This window comes from Bactrocera neohumeralis, chromosome 4 (assembly GCF_024586455.1).
Source record: "Bactrocera neohumeralis isolate Rockhampton chromosome 4, APGP_CSIRO_Bneo_wtdbg2-racon-allhic-juicebox.fasta_v2, whole genome shotgun sequence".
NCBI lineage: Eukaryota > Metazoa > Arthropoda > Insecta > Diptera > Tephritidae > Bactrocera > Bactrocera neohumeralis.
In genome coordinates, this window is record NC_065921.1 from 81,618,405 (window position 1) to 81,638,906 (window position 20,502).

Consider the following 20,502-nt stretch of genomic DNA (forward strand, 5'->3'; position numbering starts at 1 on the left):
AGGGATGCAATTCTTTCGACAGGATCCGAAATAACGGTAAAAAATATGGTAGTGAGCGGAAATTAATTATTATTCGAAGCAAAAATGGCAAAAAAACGGTTCTGATTATATTTAAATTTATTTTTGGTGTTAATTTTTATTTTTTTGCCTGTTTTATTTCTGTTTTTTTAGTGTACTTTTTTTTTACATCTCTAATTTTTTTGTTATTTGTTCATTTCTGTGTTTTTATTTTCTTTTGTATTTTTATTTATTTCTCATTTTTTCTATATTTGCTTTTATATTTACTTTTCTTTTTCATACATAGCATGCATTTTTATCTTATATATATTTTTCTTCTTCTTTATCATATATTCCAGTTTAACTTTACTTTTATTTCATGTACAACTGCATGTTTCATGTTGTGACTGTCTGCATTGTCATATATACATATTTTATTATATCATTGTTGTTATTATTACATTTTTAATAATTTACCTGTGAGTGAAACTATTTGTTTGAAAATTACCTGATATACATTTGCTCCAAGCCGGACTCGAACCTTCAACCTTCGTAACGCCAAGCTGTAAGTCTTACCATTACACCACAGTCGCTTTATGTTGGAGTAGTGACTTTTTCACATAAGTACTGCATGTCCTGTTAATACAACAGAGTGCTGTAATGTAAATGCAACAGGATTTGCAGTGAACTCACTACCATAACACTAGCAATGTTGGAGTAGTGACTGTTTTACATATGTACTACATGTCCTGTTAAAACAACAGAGTGCTGTAATGTAAATGCAACAGGATTTGCAGTGAACTCACTACCATTATACGTACTAGCGATGGTGAATATTTTTTGTTTTTATAAACAAAAAAAAACTAAATAAATAAATTTATAAAATTACATTTATTAAAAAATTATTTTCATTACAAATTAGTGTTTTTATTTATTATTGTAAATGCATGGGTAATTTTATTAGTAAATGTGCAGTTAAAAATCTTTCGCTGACAGTTTGACTATCTGTGTATTAAATGCATACTTATCTATATGCATGGCTGGTGGGCAATTGTAAGGTGTTATTTGGATTCCATCATTCCATTCTGTGCCGCCAGAAAATTTCGCATTTTCCAGTGATTATTTAAGAATTATTGGTTTATATTTCCGAATTTTCATCAAAAAATCCCAACATTAGCATCTCCTTCTCAGAAAAATTATAAGGGAAATGTAGGCTAGTTGGCACGAAAATTTCACCGCTAATATTACTAAAATGGAATTAGATATGGAATTAGAATTAAAAAAATGTTTATAGAAATTAGAGATAATATATGTATGTATGTAAGTATTTATTTGTTTATCCTCAGCAGTATAATTCGTTATTTGTAAATGTTTTTATTAAGAAAATTGTATATACATAATATTCAGCATTAGGATAGAAGAAAAATTTGTTATTTTTTTACGTAGCAATAACAAAAATAAATAAATAAAAACAAAAAAGGAGTATATTAAGTAATATTCTTTAATCAAAATGCAACAAATAAAAAAATAAATAAATAAAAAAAGTTTATATTAATATTTTTTACCGAAATACATATTTTTTAAAACGTGCGAAAATTTTCTTTACAAAATCGAATTTTCAATTTAATGTCAATGAAATTGTTAGGTATATGTACATATATATATTTTATATGTATGTATATTTGAAAAAGTAAATTAGAAATGAAATATAAAAATATTTCGAAATTTTCAAAATTAATTATAGTTTTTTTTTTATTTTTTCTTTATAAAATAAACGAATTTTCGAAAAATTTCCGGATTTTATTTAATTTTTTGTGATTTCAGGGTTCTTTTTCAGAAAATTTTAATACTTATTGTACTGTACTCTTAAAATTATTATTATTTTTTCCTTTTTGATTCGTTAGATTTTCGATCTTTATGTATTTTCTTTCTTCATAAATAGGTTGGTTAGAGTCATTAAGCATTTAAAATTATCGAGTATTGTTCAGTTATAATTAAAATAATTATACATAAATACTTTCTAAACTTTTCTGAATTTCATTTTAATGGGTACGTAGAAAGTTAATTGTAGCCAATTGCAGTTGAATGACAAAATTTCGCCAAAACAATATTTTTTGTTATAGTCTACACTATACTTCTACATCGGTGTATAATTATATGTATGCATGTATGTATATGTATGTAGAATTATTTTTTTAAAAGTTCCACAAATACGAATACTTACGAATCAGGCGTCTCATTGTATCCAATCGTGTATTTGTACGGTATATTTGTGGCGGCCCGCTTTGAAGCACACCATGTTGGTTCATATTGCATCGCATAGAAGGGATAATCGAAGGCATTTATATATATTTGTACGCATAAACCATGACTGCTGTAGTAGGGTTGACTGGAGGCAGCTGGTTGGTAGTGGCCACAGCTACCCAATCTGACATTCTGATGGCAAGTGTAGATTTGTGTGCCCTTATCGCGACTAGAGTGCAAGCACTGTACGTGACGAGCAGCCTCACGATGATCGATGTTAATGAAGACATCGAAACCGGGACCAGCCATGTCACAAGCTGAAATTTAAATAAAAAATAATTATAATAATTACAATAAATATTTTTTTTTTATACAAAGGAAGGTAGAACGTTATCCTGGAAATAAATAACTCTTTGATTTACTTACTATCAATGCTGCGAAAGAGATATCGTTCACTCAAACTACGTCCAATTGCCGATGCCAGCTGTCCGCCGAAACTAAAACCGAACATATAACCATTATCGGGATTGAAGCCTTCGTTAATTAGAAGCAACATTCGTTTTGTAATTATATTGGAAATGCGTCGAAAGCTTCTATATAACCACATATAAGAGTCCTTGGCGAAGACTTCATAGTCTATGCACACAATGCAACCGCCACGATGATACGTGAGACCTGGAATTAATTACATAAATTATAGATTTCTATATGCAAATTTTTAATATAGAGAAGAATTTATATTATATATTCAAAATTTTACTCACGTTCAATAAGGGTGAGCACCCATTCCGTTTCGCAGCTTTGCCGCCAACCATGCAAAATAAATGCAAATTTATCATCAGGCGAACAGCCAGATTTGGTCAAGGCTTTGGGATCATCGCTGGCGCTTTCGTAAACCTTTTCACCATCACTAACATTTATATATACATATGTACACATATGATTACATTTTGCATTGGTTGACATTTTAGTTTACATATATGTATACGTACCGATAGTATTTAAAACGTATACCCTTGCGAAATTCTTTTTCATTTTCCCAACGCCTATTAATTCTCAAGGTCTTCAACTGTTTAATAAGGCCTGTAGACTGCAGTTTCCCGACGCAACGACGGCAAGTACGCGCACCGCGAGCCACTTCCAATTTTATCGGACTTTCATCTTCATTGGCAGTAATCAATTGGAGGAGCGTTAAAATTATTAGAATGTGTAGATAAAAAAATTTCGAGGTCATTTTTGTAATGCGGCGTGCAACACTATAAACACTGTTTGGTTTAGAACCTGTTGGTACTACTTTTTCGTATAATTTATTTGTGGGTAATAAGCGGTTGCGGTTGATCGGTTTTACATTTGAAGTTGAGAAACGAATTCCCACAAACAAATTTTGTCAACAAGAGTAATATAAAGATATGCGAATATAGAAAATGTTGGTAAAGCAAATATTACGGAATTTGAAAGTTTTGAATGAAAAAATTAATATAAAGTTTTAGATAAGAAAAAAAAAATTAAAGAAAATTATAAATTATAAAAAAAAATTATAAAAAAAAGTTTTAAATTAAAAAAATCCAAAAAAAAATATAAAGAAAAAGCAACTAAAAATAAAATTTATTGAAAAAATTAAAATGCTGTCGAAAATTATTAATATAAAGTAAGTTTTAGATAAAAAAAAAAATTAATTAAAAAAAATTGAACTAAAAAAAACATATAACAACCTTTTTAATTAAAAGAAAAACTAAAAAAAGTAATTAAAGACTATAAACGAAATTTCAAATTAAAAACTATATCTGCATATAGAGAAAATTATAAATTACAAAAAAAAAACTAAATTATAAAGAAAAGATTTAAATTAAAAAAAATTAAACAAAAAATATATTAAGAAAATAGAAATTAAAAACTAGATTTATTTAAAAAACTTAAAATGCTGTCGAAGAGTGTGTATCAGGTTTCAACATAAATATGTATGTATGTATGTATGTAAATATAAAGTAAGTTTTAAATAAAATAAAATAAATTAAAAAATATAAAGAAAATTGTGAACAAAAAAAAATAAATAATTTCAATTAAAAAAAAAACAAAAACAACTAAATAAAAAATAAAAAGAATATTTTAAATTAGAAACAATATCTGCATATAAATTAAATTATAAATTATAAAAAATAATATAAATTTAAATTTTAAACTAAAAAAATAAATAAAAAAATATAAAGGAATTCTTAGCCTTAGAAAAACTAAATTTATTAAAAAAAAAAATAAAAATGCTGTCGAGGAGTGTGTACCAGGTTTTAACATCAATACCGCCCGCTAACGGAATTTACGAAAAGTTCTTTTCTGAAATATGATCAGCCGATTCCTGGCCGAATTTTTTTCGAAATTGGTCGAAAGTGGTCTATAATTTGCTTCATTTAATTTTGTTTAGAATACATACAAACTAGTAGCTGTTTGGAGACAACTTAAAACTTGTAACACCTTCCATTTATCGGGCAGCATTAAGAAGTAAACCACAGGAGCGGAAGAGGAGTCCGTCCAACGATAAAATTAAAGCGTATTTTCTCATTTTAGAATCTTTTGTTACTAGTTTTTATATGCTACTTCTCTTTTATTCTATGTTGAAACATCTAAACAACAATTGGATTTACTTTCATTTGTTTTTGTTGGCGTTTCTGCAAAGAAGAAACAACTGGCGTGTGGCGAATGGTGGACTCGGCCACAAATTAAGTGAACACAAAATAATATAAGCAACCTTAACTAGAAATTGGCTTTATATTGCTAAAATGGAATCGTATTTTTTCGACCAAAGACTGTTGTTTCGACAATCTAAATCTGTTTGGAGTAAATAGTAGTAAAAAAATTGATGTAGACTCATCTCTTAGACTGTTTGGATCGGTAAAATAGTAAAAATTAATAGAGGCTCATCCCACAAGCAAAATAAGGGATTTTTAAACTTGCTTAGCTTGAAGATTTATATACTTTTGTTTCGGTCAACTCAGTAGAAAAACTAATTGATTCGTTAATCTTCTAGGTAAGTAGGTAGAATGGCTCTCTGACGACGCACCTAGCCCTTTTTAAGACCGATTTTAAAATATTTTCGGGAATATTATTTATAAAGCTTCCTTCTTGTATCACATTCTGCATACATCAGTTTAGTGAAGATTTATTCCATTGATGTTTCATCTTCATAGGAATCCTTAACAACTGGTCCGGACTTAAGAATGCACATACTGCTTTGTCCAAGAGCTCTGTACGTTCGATACAAAATTTATTGTATGTGAAGTCACATAAGTGACAGTGTATAAATACGGGTAGTTCCACTGTTCCACGACAGTCGGGTTTACGTAAAGGTCTCCGAGCCTGATTTTTATCCGGCTAAGGATCGTCATCTGCGTAGTATTCCTCAAAATTATTTCGGGAATGTTTTCTGATACTACTACAACAACAATAACAACAAACAAATTTATATTGATCTGTTTGGCTTGAACACATAGACTATTTTCCGATGAGATTCTGTTGTTATTTATAAAACATTCCAACTTTAGTACCATAACTAGTTTTAAAATATTATTTTTCTTCCTATATACAAAATTAAAATTAAAAATAAAATATAGTTAATGAATTAGATTTAATAAATATAAGCACTTACCGTTAGAATAACACTTTTATTATTATATTTTGTTTTTTTTTTTTTTTTATTAGCGTTGGATTTCTTTTAGAAATAAAAAATGGTGTATCTGTCTTTGATCAAACATGGTATTTTTATTTAATTGTTCTTAAAGAATTTTGTTTTTTATTTGCATATTTTTATTTCCACTGACACTAAAAATAAACCTATAACAACTCATATTGGCGAAGATGCATTCTTTGAATTATATCTCGACAATCATTAAACACTCTTTTGATATTTTCTGTATCAACTGCACATGTAAAGTGCGGATAACAGTAGTGTTTGCCATCGCCACTAGCAGTTGAAATACGCTGTAATGAGCCAGAAAAACGTACAAGGGGGGAAATGTATTTTTGAATTTTTATTATTATTTTTCTTTTTATTTTCTTTAGTGCTTATTTGGTGCAGCAGTGTGTATGTACATATGTATGCGTGTGCATATTAATGGGTAATGATTTTTACGAATATAACATATTAATTATGAGTGTCGTTTTAGGACGTGTACACATTACACCGCAACGAAAACCAGTAGGATAGGTATGAAAAATGGAATAATGATGGGTAAAAAATCAAAAAAGGCGTAGTGTTAAAATACATTTTATTATGAAAAAATGTTTTGATATTACGTTTTTTTTTTAAAGCAGGAAAATAATTATTAATTTTGTTATAAAAATTGCTATAAAACTGATTTCTTTTGCTATAAAAACTGAATATTTTTTATGGATATACAGATAAATTTTGTTCATGACATCAGTGTTGCATTGCATCTATTGAAATATACTTCTATACTAACATTTAATAAACAAAAACAATTAAACAAATTTATTTATCAAGTATTGAATAATTATCAAAAATAAATTCTTTTATTTATTTATTTAATTTAATATGACCCTTTTATTTTTTTATACGCTGAACAGGATATATTATATGCCACGAATTTTGTAACAATCAGAAAAAAACATGAGAGACAGTCGAGTCTAGGTAACCGGAACGCACCCGGATTTTTTTTCCGGTCAAGGCCTCTACAACAACAACAACAAGTATATTATATAAATGAAAAACGCGATCTATTCCCGCAATCTAAGAGATATCAATATGAAATTTCGCACCTCAAATAGAATACCACAATAGAATATAGTCGCCTTACTGTAGCAGGTTATACTACTACTAAAATAACTTCTCGAAATTCGGCAAGGAAGCTAATGGTAGAATTTCCAAACAAATAGTTCAGAACGGTCCGCTATAGTATATAACTGTCACACAAACTGACCAGAGCAACCGAAGTTAACGTTTTTTCTAGCTTCAGATCAGCTGACTTCTACTTCTCTCGGGTGAACGTTTTTTTTTCTATTTGAAGCTCGGTAACAAAAATGTAGTCCATTTTAATCTGAAATAAAGTATCTGTCGATGGTTTTAGTTATTTCTCTTCTTTATTGCGAATAAAAAACTCTTCCCGATTCCCACGACAGTCGGTTCTACGTACCGGAATTGACCCGGATTTCATCGGGCCAAGGGCTGTTATTTCGGCGAACTAACCCCGTTTGGATCGGTAAGTTTTAGAATAAGTCGTTTCTTCTTTCATAAACGCCCACCAACAACTAGTATTAACGGGGTTGATTGATATATTGAGACAATGTAGATTCCTTAACGACCTCGGCAGCTGGAGTTTGTCGATTTAAAGTATTTTTAAACCATCAAACGATAAATATTATATGTATTTCAATGAATTATATCCTACTTTTTTTTACAAATATGTTGCTATACGAGCACTAAGCAAAGTTCCCACGACAGTCGGGTCGACGTAGCCGGAACGGACCCGGATTTTTATCCGACCAAAGACTGTCAACTCGGTAGAACTCTACCGCTACAACAACAACAACAGCAAGGTTTAAAAAAGTGATACTTTTCTTTTTTTTGAAGACCAAGCGACATAGTGGGATATTCGTTTATGAAAATGGCATATTTGCATAGGTTAGTCAATTTGTAATACATGCAATAATTCGGATGGGTAAATTTCTCTAAGTATGATGAAGCATAGGGTGTAGGATAATTTAATGTTACTAAAATTATAATAAAAGTGCGTGATTTTATGTGTATGCTTTTGATGTTGAGAAAAATTACCGAAATCATGGTTGCAATTGCTACTTATAAAGTGAAATTGTGTTAGTCATAGCAATAAAAAAAGCATAATTAATTAAATTGTTTCCATTATTTTTCTCAACAGTGTATGTGTGCGTATAAATCAAAGTGTTTTCGATTGGCTTACCAAAAATTCATCTCGTATGAAATATTTTGCTCTGATCACTTCTGGGTCATCACCAGATTCTGTTACAGCATCACCTGAATGAATAAAGAGAGTATTAATTATTGAGCGCTGTGAAAATGTAATAAATAATATATTTAATTTCATAATTTGATTGAATAAATATTTCATACATGTGCTGCAATTACTTGTAGCGCAAAAGAGTTAACATTTAAATAATTTTGTTAACGGAAAGTGCTAACAAATGAAATAACAAAATAACCAACTCAAGATTATTGCGTGTAAACCGCTTTTAGCAAGTTACTTTAATTCCATTTTAGAATTTCAGTCGGAATTTAGGTTTTTAGCTAAATTGTTAATATAATTACAACTTTCACAGTGCTTCCGTTTAATTAATTATAATTAAGTAAGAAATATTGAGTCGTATTTTTAAAATCCCACAATTGTGCGATCATCTGTGTAGGATGTTACAACAACAACAGAAACATTATTTTTATTTCTATTAACTGTTAATACAACATTTTTACGAATACATTCACTTTTATATATGTATTTTAATCACACTTACTTGGTGTTTGATACTTGTTAAACTCGGAAAAGTACTCCGACAGTTTACTCTTTCCAGCTTTAATTTTTTCAGCTAATAAATCTTGCTTATTTAAAAATAAAATTACAGAAATTGTGCGTAGCCATCTGAAAATATGAGAAATGAAATGTTAATTTACATGCATAAATCGTATCGATTTGCTCGAAATAAAAACTCAGAATATAGTACATACCTGTTATTCCAAATGCTTTTGAACAAGTCCAATGATTCACGGAGACGGTTTTGCGTTGGATCCTCTCGCAATACCATATTGTAGCTGGAACATGCAGTTACAAAAATTATAGCTGTAACATCATTGAAACATTGAATCCATTTACGCCGCTCATCACGTTGGCCTCCAACATCGAACATGCTGTACAGTAAAATTCACATTTGTTTTGTAGTAAATAAAAAGCGATTAATAAAGTGTAAATAGATATTGAAACTTACTGAAAATTAACTTTGTCTACTTGAAATCGTGTTTCGAAAATGCCTGAAGTCAAGACACGGCATCTTAAAATATCTTGCTCGCTTGGTGTATAATCTGGTTTCTTTATTATGCTTACTCGATCCAAAAAACTTTAAAACACAAAAACAGAATGTGAATGAAAATGAGTTTGATGTATAAAAAAAATAAATATATAATATGATAAACAAATATTTTGATAGAATAAATATATTATTCAATAAACTCATAATATAAAATTTAGCAATTGAATTAAAATTTTAGCATTAAACATTTTATTTTCTCATTTTGTTCCCCATTTTAAACATTTATTTTATGGTATAAATTAAAGCACACTCACTATTTTGCGCAGTCAATCAGTTGATATTCATTTGATCTTTCAAATGTTTGCAATACTCCTCGATCTTTCCATAGTTCCTCTGTATGCTCATAAAATTCCGGAGGATAGTTAAAATCGGGACCTAAAATAAAATTTCCAAAAGCATGATTAATGCATATAGACAAATATATAGTATGCATATATTTTTATACACATTTTTTACTATACATATAAATCCTTTTCAAGGTCGAAAAGGTCATCGTTTGGTATTTTTAAAATAATTTATTTACATGCGACTAATTTAAAATATATTTATTTTGAAAAGTATGTCGTGATTCAAACTAAAATTCGCATAGAATACACACTTATTTTCTTTATAGACAGTTGAATAAATTTCTTCCATAAGGTTTATTTTAAGAGTTTTCTAAAAATAGATTCCGGAAATACAAAGTTAATCTGCGTACAGTTTAGACATTAGCAGAGTTCAAATATAACTTTTAATTGTATTAATGGAACGATCCCATGTTTATTGAAAGCAATAAAATGTATATAAAAGATTCAAGAAATCTCTAAATGGTTGACTCAAAACTAATGAAGATTTTTTAACTGCTGACAGTAAACAAAACAAGTTCATATGTATAGATGTATCTTGTAATCCTATATAAAAATTAGATTTCTTACTGGAAGCGTAATCCTGGATGTATTCAACCCTTGCCTCATTATCCTTCTTTTCTAATGATACAGGTGGATTTAATGTGCTCATTGCACCAGTAATTGTCTGAAAGTAAGAAATTAAAACGGTTAATCGATTTTATTTTCATGAAAACACAAAATACCTGTATGTATGTATATTTGCCAGGTAAAAAAATATATGTATATGTTTACCCTTAGGTAATTGTCATTGCTTACCAGGATTGCATCGCGTATATTTTTCTTAATATCATCGACTTTTTGCTTTTTCTCTGGCTCGGAAAATCCATCAACATGCAAAATACGCATTTGCTTGACAATAGTCGATTTGCCCGACTCTCCAGCTCCTAGCAATAGTAGTCGATGGGTAGCACGATATAGTTGCTTATCCTTTTGGAGCTGCTTTGATATTGCATCACTGCGACGCTTTTGACTTTTGGAGTCTTCTGAATTTACATCCGTTTGTTTGGAACTGGGTGACCCGAAGCAACCCATTGCCGTCCAAGGTGTCCACCAACACGCTGCTCTGTTCTCTTGCGCCCCGTCGGGAGACTCCGCCTCCCTATTACCTCCGTTTTGAGCCAGTCTAATTAGCTCAAAGATCAAGAAGCGCCTTTAAGATATGTGCGTCGCTGTTACTGCTTTATTTGAGTGTTATATTTCCAAAAATTTGTGCTTTTATGCGTTACGTATTTTGAACTCTTTTTTGTTAAGTTTTGTGTACAATAATGTGCGTGCAGTTCCCAACCTATTGCGTTTCTATAAAATGTCCAAAAAATCGTATTCAATATTATGTATGTTTTTTAATTAATTTGTGGATAAAATTTTGATTAATTTTGTTTAAAATACTAACTAATAAGAAAGTAAAGTAAAATTGAGAAAAAATCACCTGTTGGTCGATTGAACAATAAATATGCTTTGAATATGTACATAGAGCCATTAGTTAAAAACTTTTTATTAGGCTGAGAAGTAATATGTAAAATAGACTTTTTATGCAAGAAACGGCAACGCTGGTCCAACTATACCTAATAACAAAACTGTTGGTCTTATTAGAACGTGTCATAATGGATTTTATATAGGTCAATATTTCCAAGCAATTTAACATGATTTTTTTGATATGAAAATAGTTGTGTTTTTTTATGCTAATAGTTACATACATACACATAGAGTTTGAAATTTTGTTGCTAATCTTCAGAAATTCAATTTATCCATTTTATTTTATAGTATTTTTATCATAGGACATATGTATGTATGTGTATGTTTGTTTTTCACACACACATAGCTGCTTATATTTTTATGTATATATGTAAATACATACATATAATTTATTTATATTATTAACCTGTCTTTGAAATCTTGATATCAGCTGTGACTATCGTTCACTCTTCTACTTAATTTACTTCTCTTTATTTTGTGCACCAAACTAAAAAACTTCTTTCCACTTCATAATCTCTACCTCTTCTCTTGCTCATCCCTTGCGAATGTGTTTTTCTTCTCACTACTGTATATAAAAAACTTATGTCTGCGGCGCAGCATACTTTTGGAATATACATACATACATATGTATACTTTTGTTTTCCATATATGTTTTTAGAATCTCGGAAAAGTTGCGATTACGAATAAAAAATTTTGCGAAAATTATTTTTTCACATTCGAAATAAAACATTTTGACTCAACAAGTTTTTTCACCCTTTTACACTTGAATAAAAGTATAATATAAAGCAGCTAGGATGAAGCTAATGAATTTTTAGCGAGGAGCACTGTGTCTCATATTAAAACTTATATGTATGCATGTATATAAATATGTATATAAAAAAGTGATCTGCTCATATTGTACTTTCTTTGGATACCTAAAATATGTAGTTTTAGAAAAAGATGCCACATTCATTAAATCAATTCGCTATCGTACAATGTATTTTCACGCACTTAAAAAAATTATATATATTTATAAATTTAGAGTACGACTCCCAAGAATACGGTTTTTTGCACAAATGCTGAAAATCTAGGCGTGGTATGCAAAATTTCACCCTCGAGCAAGTTTCGAGTATATCCCATCGAAAAAATCAACATACGGTTTATATTTTCACTTTCGCGCATGTAATATGCACATTGCAAAACACTTTTTCCATTTATATAGGAGTTATTACTGACATTGTCCAATTTTATGTATCGTATAAGAAAATATATACGCGAATATCTACTACACTGGCATTCATACATACAATTATGTGTATTTCCAGCAAATAAACGCTCTGTACAATTACTATGTGTTACATTACAAAATATAGTTTTCACTTTTTATAGCTATGCAGCTGAAATATACCTAAAGCTGATTTTTTTATCAGTATAATTTTATCACTTTTAAGAACTCACTTTGCACTATTTTAGTGATGTGCGATACTTGATTATCGAAAAGCTAACACTAATTCAAGTAGTTACTCCAAAAGAAAAAATGAGATGCCAGACAATTAGACCAATACATTTTTATTGAGGAAAATTCTAATTGGATTTTCACATAATGTTGAGATTAGTTGTGGAAAATGTAAAATTTACAAATTTGTAGTTTTAAGAAGTTTTAAATGAAATAATTTAACAAATTTTATTTAATTCCTTACAGTTTTTGTGCGGTTAGAATTACATCATAATATAACTTTTGTGTCTATACTGACAAAATTTATAAATAATATACTATATTACCGCATTCCAAATACTATAAGCTATTATAAATGCAGATTGGTGTGTTCAATTTCGAACCATTCAAACGTTTTACATACTCACCGCTACCAAACTACTGTTTTCATAAGATATAAAATCTACAAATTTTAATACAACAACACCCTTTATTTCCTAAAATATTTTGATTTGAGAACATTCCTATTAATTACATACATAAAGTCATATATAATTAATTAAATATTATTATCTAAAGTTTTCTTTTTTGATAGTACAACTACAATATCTACTAGCCAATAAAATGATTGCCTTAAATCGCCTTCACAGAGATAAGGTGCTTTAGTCCAAGCTTCAACGCGAAATCCCATACTCTCTAATAACTGAAAAAACTCAACAGCTTCTGCTTCAAAACTCAATTGTTGTGATCTCTCTGGCCAGTGTTTAAGTAAAGGACGTAGTGGCATATGGGACGAATTCATTTCTACATAATGTACATAAGGTAAAACAAGAGCTAAAATCACACGTCCATTTGGCGCCAATGCTTTATAAATATCTTCCAACAGATCTATTGGATCAATACAGCGATCTAATACGTTTAAGCATGATATCAGTTGGGCATTTTGTAATTCGTTAATGCGTTCTAGAATACTAAAGTTTCTACTTTTTAGTCGTTCACGCATTGTCCAACTAGTCTCTGTGGCAAATGTATGAATTTTACACTGCGGATGCAAGTTCTGCATAGATTTAATCAAACGAACGGTTATTTCACCATCCCCAGCACCAATATCCAAACAATGTACCTATAAAAGTAATTACCATATTTAAAGTTAGGTCAAAACTATTTAAGCAAAGCAATATTTACAGTATCATAAGACTCAACGTCGAAGCCGCCAGCAATAAGTAGTCTTCCAAACTGCTGTTCCGATAGTATAAACATGGAACCACGATTCAAATACCCATTTATGTCAGTCTGTGTCATAAAAAATTGTAAAACTACTCGTGCCACAGCGTGCCAGATGTGAAGCCAAATGTTTGTCGAAAGAACTTTGGCACGTTCCAGCCAACGCATGGTGGATTCATCAGGTTGAAGCAGTGGTACAAATTTGTTTTGGAATTTCGGAGGTAGTTCATGATTAGTTGTATACCACTAAAATGACAATATATACATATATTTTAAATCGAGTATATATTTGCATTTTGAATAATAAACTGCATATAGAATGAAAATAGAAACCAATCCAAGTGTATCTTTATCTTTATCACATTTTGTTTTGTTGTTATAACTTATCTCTCTTGATATCTTATTACAACATTTTGCTTATATAAGCACAATTCGGCAAAAGTATAACATGAACTGGTAAACAAATGTTATAGCATACGCTGTGGAACTCATTTACCATAATTCAATATTTTAAAACCAAAGGTTTTCATTTCGAAAATAGTACGAGAAAATAATGCCGGTTTGAGCATAAATTGACTTAAATATTGTACATGTTTTCTTTAAGCTTTTTACTGATATAAATATTATTTTAAACAAATTCTATAGTAACACATACTTATATTATTGCATATGTACATTTCCATTCCTGCCAACATTTTTGACTAAACAAATTGTTTAGGTCTCACATTTTTTTACTTACAAGTCTGGTGTCAAGTTCTTCCAAAGAGCGATCATTATGATATTTTTGAAAGATGGCCCGTGCTAGGGTTCCCCGTGGACGATAACAGCTCATTATAAAATAAATTCGTGTTAAGTTAATTAAATGAGTGATGCGATGACCGGAAATATGTGCGACGTTCTGCGTTTGTTAGTATTGATTTTTTTCAGGAACAATTTTCTGCCATTTCAAGCCAATTATTAATATTTCTCGCTGACCCACATCCTATACACCTACTTAGTGTTCATTATACTAAACTGTGCTATATTTTAAACATTTATAAAAATAAATGGTTAGACTGCTAAAGAAATGATAACACAGTTTTTAAATAATTGTAGGAACAAGTTAAGAACATTAACGATAGGGTGACACAAATAAATTAAAAAGATGACTATTTCAAGAACGGTCTCCCATGCTCAATTCATACATATCTTAACGAATACTTTTTTTAAAATCACGAAAAGACAATTTTTGAATTGTAAAATTTCAATAGATATATTTTTGAAAATTTTATTAAAAAATATATGGTAATTATTTTTATACAAATCATAAACTATAAAACAAGGTACGCTGCGTCTGCTACATAAAGTAATGCTGCGCTTCTGAAGGCAAGTAAAAGTAATTTCAGAACGAAAAGCTCAACAACTTAGCGCCGGGTGTTGTAAAAATATAGGTGAAAAAACCTAACCACCCAAAAACTTAAAAAAATGTATGTAATTAAAACGAAGTAAGTATTTACACATGTACACAATTAGTATTATATTTACATATATATTTTCGCTATAATCTTATAAAAATATTTACAAAACCAACAAATAAGTTACAGTAGTTAGTAAGCGTTAGAATTTTTAAAATCTAATAACTAAATTTTTCATAAGTAACAAGTGCTATTAAAACAGTTAATAAAAGATGGGTCCATTCAGGTCTTCTAGAGGACACACTACCTGAAATTATATTCGTTGTTAAGTTAAATGATAAGCCGTTAAACATAGAAACGCATTGGTATTCGTCGGTGCTATCGTCATCTGTTCTTATAACGGCAGTTGCGCTTGCTTGGAATTTACCATCATCCAGCAAATTTACATCGCTTGCAATAATTTGAATTTGCTCGCCATTGAAGGTCCTGCGAAAAAAAAATTACATTGTTTAATTTAAAAATAGAAAGTAAACTAATTGTCACTCACTGAATAGCCAATGTTGGTTTGGGATAAACATTCTCGATTTCACATTCCAAATGTGTTTCATTTTGGATGCGCTTATGCTGGAGTGTGTGTGTATAATTTTGTATATCAATTATATGCAATTCTTTATCCATGGATATTGTCTTTTTATCCGTTTGAATATTGCACTTGTATGTACCAGATGTCTCAATCGATGGTTTTAGCAGTAGTATGCCACTTTCTTCATCATTCGGATCGGATGATAAGGGGTCTACTTCACCTCTAAATTCTGGCTATAATTTTGTTTAATAAAGATATTACGTTAATTATGAATTTAAAAAATAATAATTATATTGTATCTTACGATAACATTTGCGCCATGTCCTTTGATGTATTGGAAAACCACTTTATTATCTTTAGTCCATTTGACAACGAGCGAATTACTTTCTTCCTCCACTTTAAAGTGACAATTCATAGGTATCGGTTCAACATTTTCATCTTCGATAACAACTAGTGAGGGTCCTTCGATTTCGGTTAATACTAGACAGTTGACTTCTGTAAAATGCAAGTTAAAACATTTTGAAGACATATACATTTTTTGGAAAGCGGCGAAAGGCAAGGAGTTCCTAAACAATTACATGAAAAGGCTCTAATTGGAAATTCAAAGAAATTATCGCTCCATCTTTTTGAGTGTAACAAAATCATATCCTCTGATTGCAAAAATATCAATATTTTAAAGAATTTACAACTGCTTAGTGCTTCAAAATGTAATTACAAGTATGGTCGTTAAAGTTGCAATAGGTTAGGTATTTGTCTAAGATTTTGTTAACCCAAAGTTAAAAAGTTGTTACCGGCGAAAAATATAATAAAAATTTAAAAAGGTTTGTTCGTGTGTCTATTTGTTTATAATAATGTATATATGTATGTACATATCTCTGTCTATCTCTTTTTATGTTCACAATTTGGGAACGGCCGAACCGTGGACGAAAGTATTCGACGCTGTCGCCTTCTCTATTAGCAATAAAGTCGTCAAATAATTGAGTGAGCTAAAATGTATACATACATACATACATACATATGTACATATATTTAAATCTGATCGAATTGAAATCTTGAACACATAAAAAATATATATGTGTAGATCAATAATGTAGGAAATTGTTGTACATATAGAAAAGTGGGGAAATTCGAACAAACAATATTATTATTATTTTATATGTCGACCAACTGCCTGCATAGTGTGGGCGCTCATACATATCTATATGGCATACAAATATTATTTTCATTATTATTTATTTACTGAAAATTTTAAGTTACAAAAGTGGTATTGACTAATAATTAAAATAAGAGTATAAATTTAATTTATTTATTATAGTAAATATTAAAATTTTAAATGCCAAAAAAATGGTCATAAGCAAACAAAAATATTATATTATAATTAAAAAAAAATATGTATTAATGAAAATAATTTTTTTTTTATAAAAGTTAAAGAGCATTCTTGAAAATTAAAGTTTGAAATAAAAATATGTCATACACAGATAAAGTATGGCAAACATTCACATTTAATTTAAAGTTCGCATAAAACGCGTAAAAATATAATATTTTGGACTGAAACCAATTGTTGAAAAAAATAAATAATAATAATTAAATTCCAACGCACAAAAAATGTTATAATTTTTTATTATTTACATATGTTTAATCATACATTTTCTTTTTTTTTATTTAATTTTTAAGCAGCATTATCACCCTGTGTTTGAAAATAGTTTGTTTATTGTCTAATTTATCAATAATATTTTAGTGTATAAAATATTTTGGTGTATTCTATACAAACGTGCATAAATAAATAAACGCGTCATTTCTAAAACTGTCTGTTTTGAAAAAAAAAAAAAACAAAAACAAAAAAGAAATGACCTCGCGAACATTTCGACTGGACATTGATGGCTTTTGAGTTTTAGCACTTTTGTGCCATTATAAATGCTTTTAACGTTTTTTTTTAATTGAAGAAGTTTTTTAGTTGCAGTAATTTTAGGCTTAAAACTTGTCTAACTGTATGAAATTATATATAGTTTTATCCAGGCATATAAAAATATTTTTGCGTTTCTTTTAACTCAATAGCAAATTTATTGGCATATAATATTTAAGGCACTATCACGATGTGTTTAGAATTTAATTTTCGCCATTCACAGAGGCGACATGGAACTTTCTTGGTGACCTTGAGCTACAATTTTTAAAAATAGTTTCCAAGCGGCACACACTTTGCACATACATACATATGTATGTACATAAAATATGTATATACTGTATATTTATATATAAATTTCCATACATATGTACAAATGTCACATTTCACTCATTCACAACACTTTCGTCAAATTATATCCTTTGTAACACACGTAATCCTGCGCCTGTTTGCTTACCTTTAAACAACGCAACCGTTAAGACCGTTATAACCGACACAAGTAACCAATTCATTTTGCCTTTTTTCTATATTTATTTTAATGTTTAAATGTATTAACAACAAGAAGGTTTCTTAAGGAACGACAAAAGTTCTTTTTTTTTATTTTTAAGTTGTTGTGGAGAAATTATAATAAAAACGAAAAGTGACTTAAAGGAAGGCGAGAACCCACCACCATACGTAAATTTATTACGTATTTCCCGCTAGTAAAGCAAAATTAAACTGAGCGACTAGATATACCGAAATAAAAATTATGCGCGTATGGAAAGTATATCGTATGCAATATAGTCTAGATAGTCGCAAAGGAATGAGTACGTATGAGCTATATAGCCAAATTACAAAAACAAACAATAAAAAAACAACTGTTTTATAAACATAGAGAGAGTCAGTCAGTTGGACGGGCAGTGTGTCCGTTCCGTTTGGCTGCTCAACTGTTGAAACTGTTGAATACAAACATACATACATATGTACGAGTATGCGAGTGCGAGTGCATATTGTACCCCAAGCGATCGTGGTGTGCGCCAACCTGAGGCATATGCCACAGCAAAGCGAGCGTGCGCCGCTCGTCATACCTACTAATAACTAAATGGTAGAGAGGATAATACAGAATGTACATGTATTTTGTAGGCGAAGAATATCAAGTCGTTAGTGGTTCCGTTTACATCGAGTCTTGCAATATGCGAGCGATACATTTAGTATTTTGTCAAATACATAACCATACACAAAGAAAAAAAAAAAAACAAATATATGTAGTACTACCGGACGCATGCTAAGAGCAAAGGCGTTTAGGAGGAAGCAAGTGTGAAGAAGCTGATTTTTGTATGCTTGTAAATATATGTATATAAATATTTGCTATTATATTCTTCAAGCATTCTATTTTATTTGCTATTAGCCCGTTAGAAAATACAAACAGACATTTTATTTTGATACCCATGTATGTATGTATTTTAAATTTACCACGAAATTTGTAAACTCGTAAGGCAACGTCGGAGACTCTTAAAGTTGATCAGTTTTTTAGTTATCGATCAGAAATTTTGTACGCGTCCTTTTCTACCCAAAAAAAAACTGCGCATCTGGCGGAATCGCCAATATCGGACAACTATAGCATATACATAGCTGCCATACAAACTGAACGGTCAAAATTAACTTGTTTGGAAAATCATTTTAATTGACAAGATACCTTCACGAAGTTTGACATGGATTATTGTCTAAAGCAGTGCTATAATATCAGAATAAATTGTTCAGATCGGGCCATTATATCATATAGTTGCCATGCAAACTGACCGATCAAACCTAAGATAAAGATCTTTTTGAAACCAAGAAATGCAACTGTGCAGGGTATTGTAGCTACGGTGCAGCCGAAGTTAGGTTTCGTCTTGGCAGCAGCTCTCAAGCAATACAAAAGATCGCAAATGAAAAGTTTTGCAGAAAACACTTGTTTCTTGTTTGTATGTATGTACGTGCTTTGTGTATAAGAAATGAAAATGAAATGCGAATATCAAAGATATAAAAAAAGAACTAACGCAAAACATCGGAAACAAATGGCAAGAAAATTCTACATATGATTCATAGACTGGCACCACTTCGTATTTGCATATGAAAAACACAAACTGCTTAAAATTTAGCACAATCGGATACTCAATTTTTTTTATTTCGTCAAATATTTAAATATAATTAATAGAATTTATTGAATATACTTTTTCATATTTTTTATAAATTTATTATTAAATTTTTTTTTTTATAGATTTATATGATGAGCACTTATTCAGACAAAATACATTTTTAGACATAAACATATGTATGTATGTATGTATGTACATACATTCATATTCATATGTATGTACATACATACATATGTGCATGTACTGCCTATAACTGTGCTAATTTGACACGAGAGCACCAAAGACAATACCCGAAGTCCAAAGAAAAACTGTTAGGTATGAAAATATAAAAAAAATACCCAAAATGATTTTGTATGACCGAATTAAGTTAACAAAAATAGTAGACACTGTAAAGATATCAAAGAAACATGCTGAATATCCCGTTCATGAATGTTTGAGCATGTGAAGACTCTCTGCACAATAAGCTTTAAATCAAGGAGCATATGATCAAATTTGACCCGGATTAACAAAAAAAAGCAGACTCCTCGAGACGCTTCTACGGCATTTCCATACGGTACCGTATCCATGACTTTTTTCAAATTAGTTTTTCTCGAGCGGAAATCTCGTCGTAAAAGCATCTGATCAAATTTGACCCGGATTAACAAAAACAAAAATTAAACTCCTCGAAACATTTCTACGACATTTTAAACGGTAACGTATCCATGATTCTTT

The 20,502-nt window shown here is 29.8% G+C and overlaps 4 protein-coding genes across 8 annotated transcripts; all 4 read right to left on the bottom strand.

Annotated features, from left to right (window-relative positions):
- Window positions 1–869: 869 nt before the first annotated feature.
- LOC126757629 (uncharacterized) lies at window positions 870–5,925 on the bottom strand. Its single transcript, XM_050471684.1, has 6 exons — window positions 5,879–5,925; window positions 3,234–3,531; window positions 3,006–3,151; window positions 2,668–2,916; window positions 2,222–2,558; window positions 870–1,244 (listed from the first exon to the last, which is right to left on the bottom strand). The coding sequence occupies exons 2-6, from the start codon at window positions 3,473–3,475 to the stop codon at window positions 1,136–1,138; spliced, it is 1,083 nt and encodes a 360-aa protein (XP_050327641.1). The 5' UTR covers window positions 3,476–3,531; window positions 5,879–5,925; the 3' UTR covers window positions 870–1,135.
- Window positions 5,926–5,967: 42 nt separating this feature from the next.
- Window positions 5,968–12,639, bottom strand: LOC126757628 (guanine nucleotide-binding protein G(s) subunit alpha). 5 transcript variants are annotated; one of them, XM_050471680.1, is made up of 10 exons: window positions 12,547–12,612; window positions 11,113–11,260; window positions 10,443–10,982; window positions 10,215–10,311; window positions 9,555–9,675; window positions 9,199–9,327; window positions 8,942–9,121; window positions 8,731–8,855; window positions 8,166–8,239; window positions 5,968–6,210 (listed from the first exon to the last, which is right to left on the bottom strand). In XM_050471680.1, exons 3-10 carry the CDS (start codon window positions 10,716–10,718, stop codon window positions 6,064–6,066), a joined length of 1,149 nt encoding a protein of 382 aa, XP_050327637.1. In that variant the 5' UTR covers window positions 10,719–10,982; window positions 11,113–11,260; window positions 12,547–12,612; the 3' UTR covers window positions 5,968–6,063. The 5 variants fall into 5 exon arrangements, with proteins under 5 accessions (XP_050327637.1, XP_050327635.1, XP_050327638.1 ...); XM_050471678.1 differs by having other exon boundaries at window positions 12,446–12,590; XM_050471681.1 differs by lacking the exon at window positions 11,113–11,260 and having other exon boundaries at window positions 12,547–12,639.
- A 404-nt stretch (window positions 12,640–13,043) lies between these two features.
- LOC126756074 (protein-L-histidine N-pros-methyltransferase) lies at window positions 13,044–14,899 on the bottom strand. Its single transcript, XM_050468899.1, has 3 exons — window positions 14,537–14,899; window positions 13,759–14,043; window positions 13,044–13,696 (listed from the first exon to the last, which is right to left on the bottom strand). The coding sequence occupies exons 1-3, from the start codon at window positions 14,627–14,629 to the stop codon at window positions 13,133–13,135; spliced, it is 942 nt and encodes a 313-aa protein (XP_050324856.1). The 5' UTR covers window positions 14,630–14,899; the 3' UTR covers window positions 13,044–13,132.
- A 387-nt stretch (window positions 14,900–15,286) lies between these two features.
- LOC126757598 (butyrophilin subfamily 1 member A1) lies at window positions 15,287–18,410 on the bottom strand. Its single transcript, XM_050471614.1, has 4 exons — window positions 18,132–18,410; window positions 16,079–16,269; window positions 15,739–16,007; window positions 15,287–15,677 (listed from the first exon to the last, which is right to left on the bottom strand). The coding sequence occupies exons 1-4, from the start codon at window positions 18,184–18,186 to the stop codon at window positions 15,410–15,412; spliced, it is 783 nt and encodes a 260-aa protein (XP_050327571.1). The 5' UTR covers window positions 18,187–18,410; the 3' UTR covers window positions 15,287–15,409.
- Window positions 18,411–20,502: the final 2,092 nt, after the last annotated feature.

What these genes read in the sequence shown, in the direction of transcription:
- LOC126757628 (XM_050471681.1), bottom strand. Translation starts at nt 10,718, where the DNA reads ATGGGTTGCTTCGGGTCACCCAGTTCCAAACAAACGGATGTAAATTCA. An exon ending in CTGATTGACTGCGCAAAATA is followed by an intron (nt 9,328 to 9,554) that starts GTGAGTGTGCTT and finishes TGTGTTTTAAAG; the next exon opens with TTTTTTGGATCGAGTAAGCA. An exon ending in GTAGACAAAGTTAATTTTCA is followed by an intron (nt 9,122 to 9,198) that starts GTAAGTTTCAAT and finishes TTTACTGTACAG; the next exon opens with CATGTTCGATGTTGGAGGCC.
- LOC126757598 (XM_050471614.1), bottom strand. Translation starts at nt 18,186, where the DNA reads ATGAATTGGTTACTTGTGTCGGTTATAACGGTCTTAACGGTTGCGTTG. An exon ending in GACATGGCGCAAATGTTATC is followed by an intron (nt 16,008 to 16,078) that starts GTAAGATACAAT and finishes ACAAAATTATAG; the next exon opens with CCAGAATTTAGAGGTGAAGT. An exon ending in AAACCAACATTGGCTATTCA is followed by an intron (nt 15,678 to 15,738) that starts GTGAGTGACAAT and finishes TTTTTTTCGCAG; the next exon opens with GACCTTCAATGGCGAGCAAA.
- LOC126756074 (XM_050468899.1), bottom strand. Translation starts at nt 14,629, where the DNA reads ATGAGCTGTTATCGTCCACGGGGAACCCTAGCACGGGCCATCTTTCAA. An exon ending in AAGAACTTGACACCAGACTT is followed by an intron (nt 14,044 to 14,536) that starts GTAAGTAAAAAA and finishes TTGTCATTTTAG; the next exon opens with TGGTATACAACTAATCATGA. An exon ending in ACGTTGAGTCTTATGATACT is followed by an intron (nt 13,697 to 13,758) that starts GTAAATATTGCT and finishes TTACTTTTATAG; the next exon opens with GTACATTGTTTGGATATTGG.
- LOC126757629 (XM_050471684.1), bottom strand. Translation starts at nt 3,475, where the DNA reads ATGACCTCGAAATTTTTTTATCTACACATTCTAATAATTTTAACGCTC. An exon ending in ATACGTTTTAAATACTATCG is followed by an intron (nt 3,152 to 3,233) that starts GTACGTATACAT and finishes TATAAATGTTAG; the next exon opens with TGATGGTGAAAAGGTTTACG. An exon ending in TACAATGAGACGCCTGATTC is followed by an intron (nt 1,245 to 2,221) that starts GTAAGTATTCGT and finishes ATTCCATTTTAG; the next exon opens with TAATATTAGCGGTGAAATTT.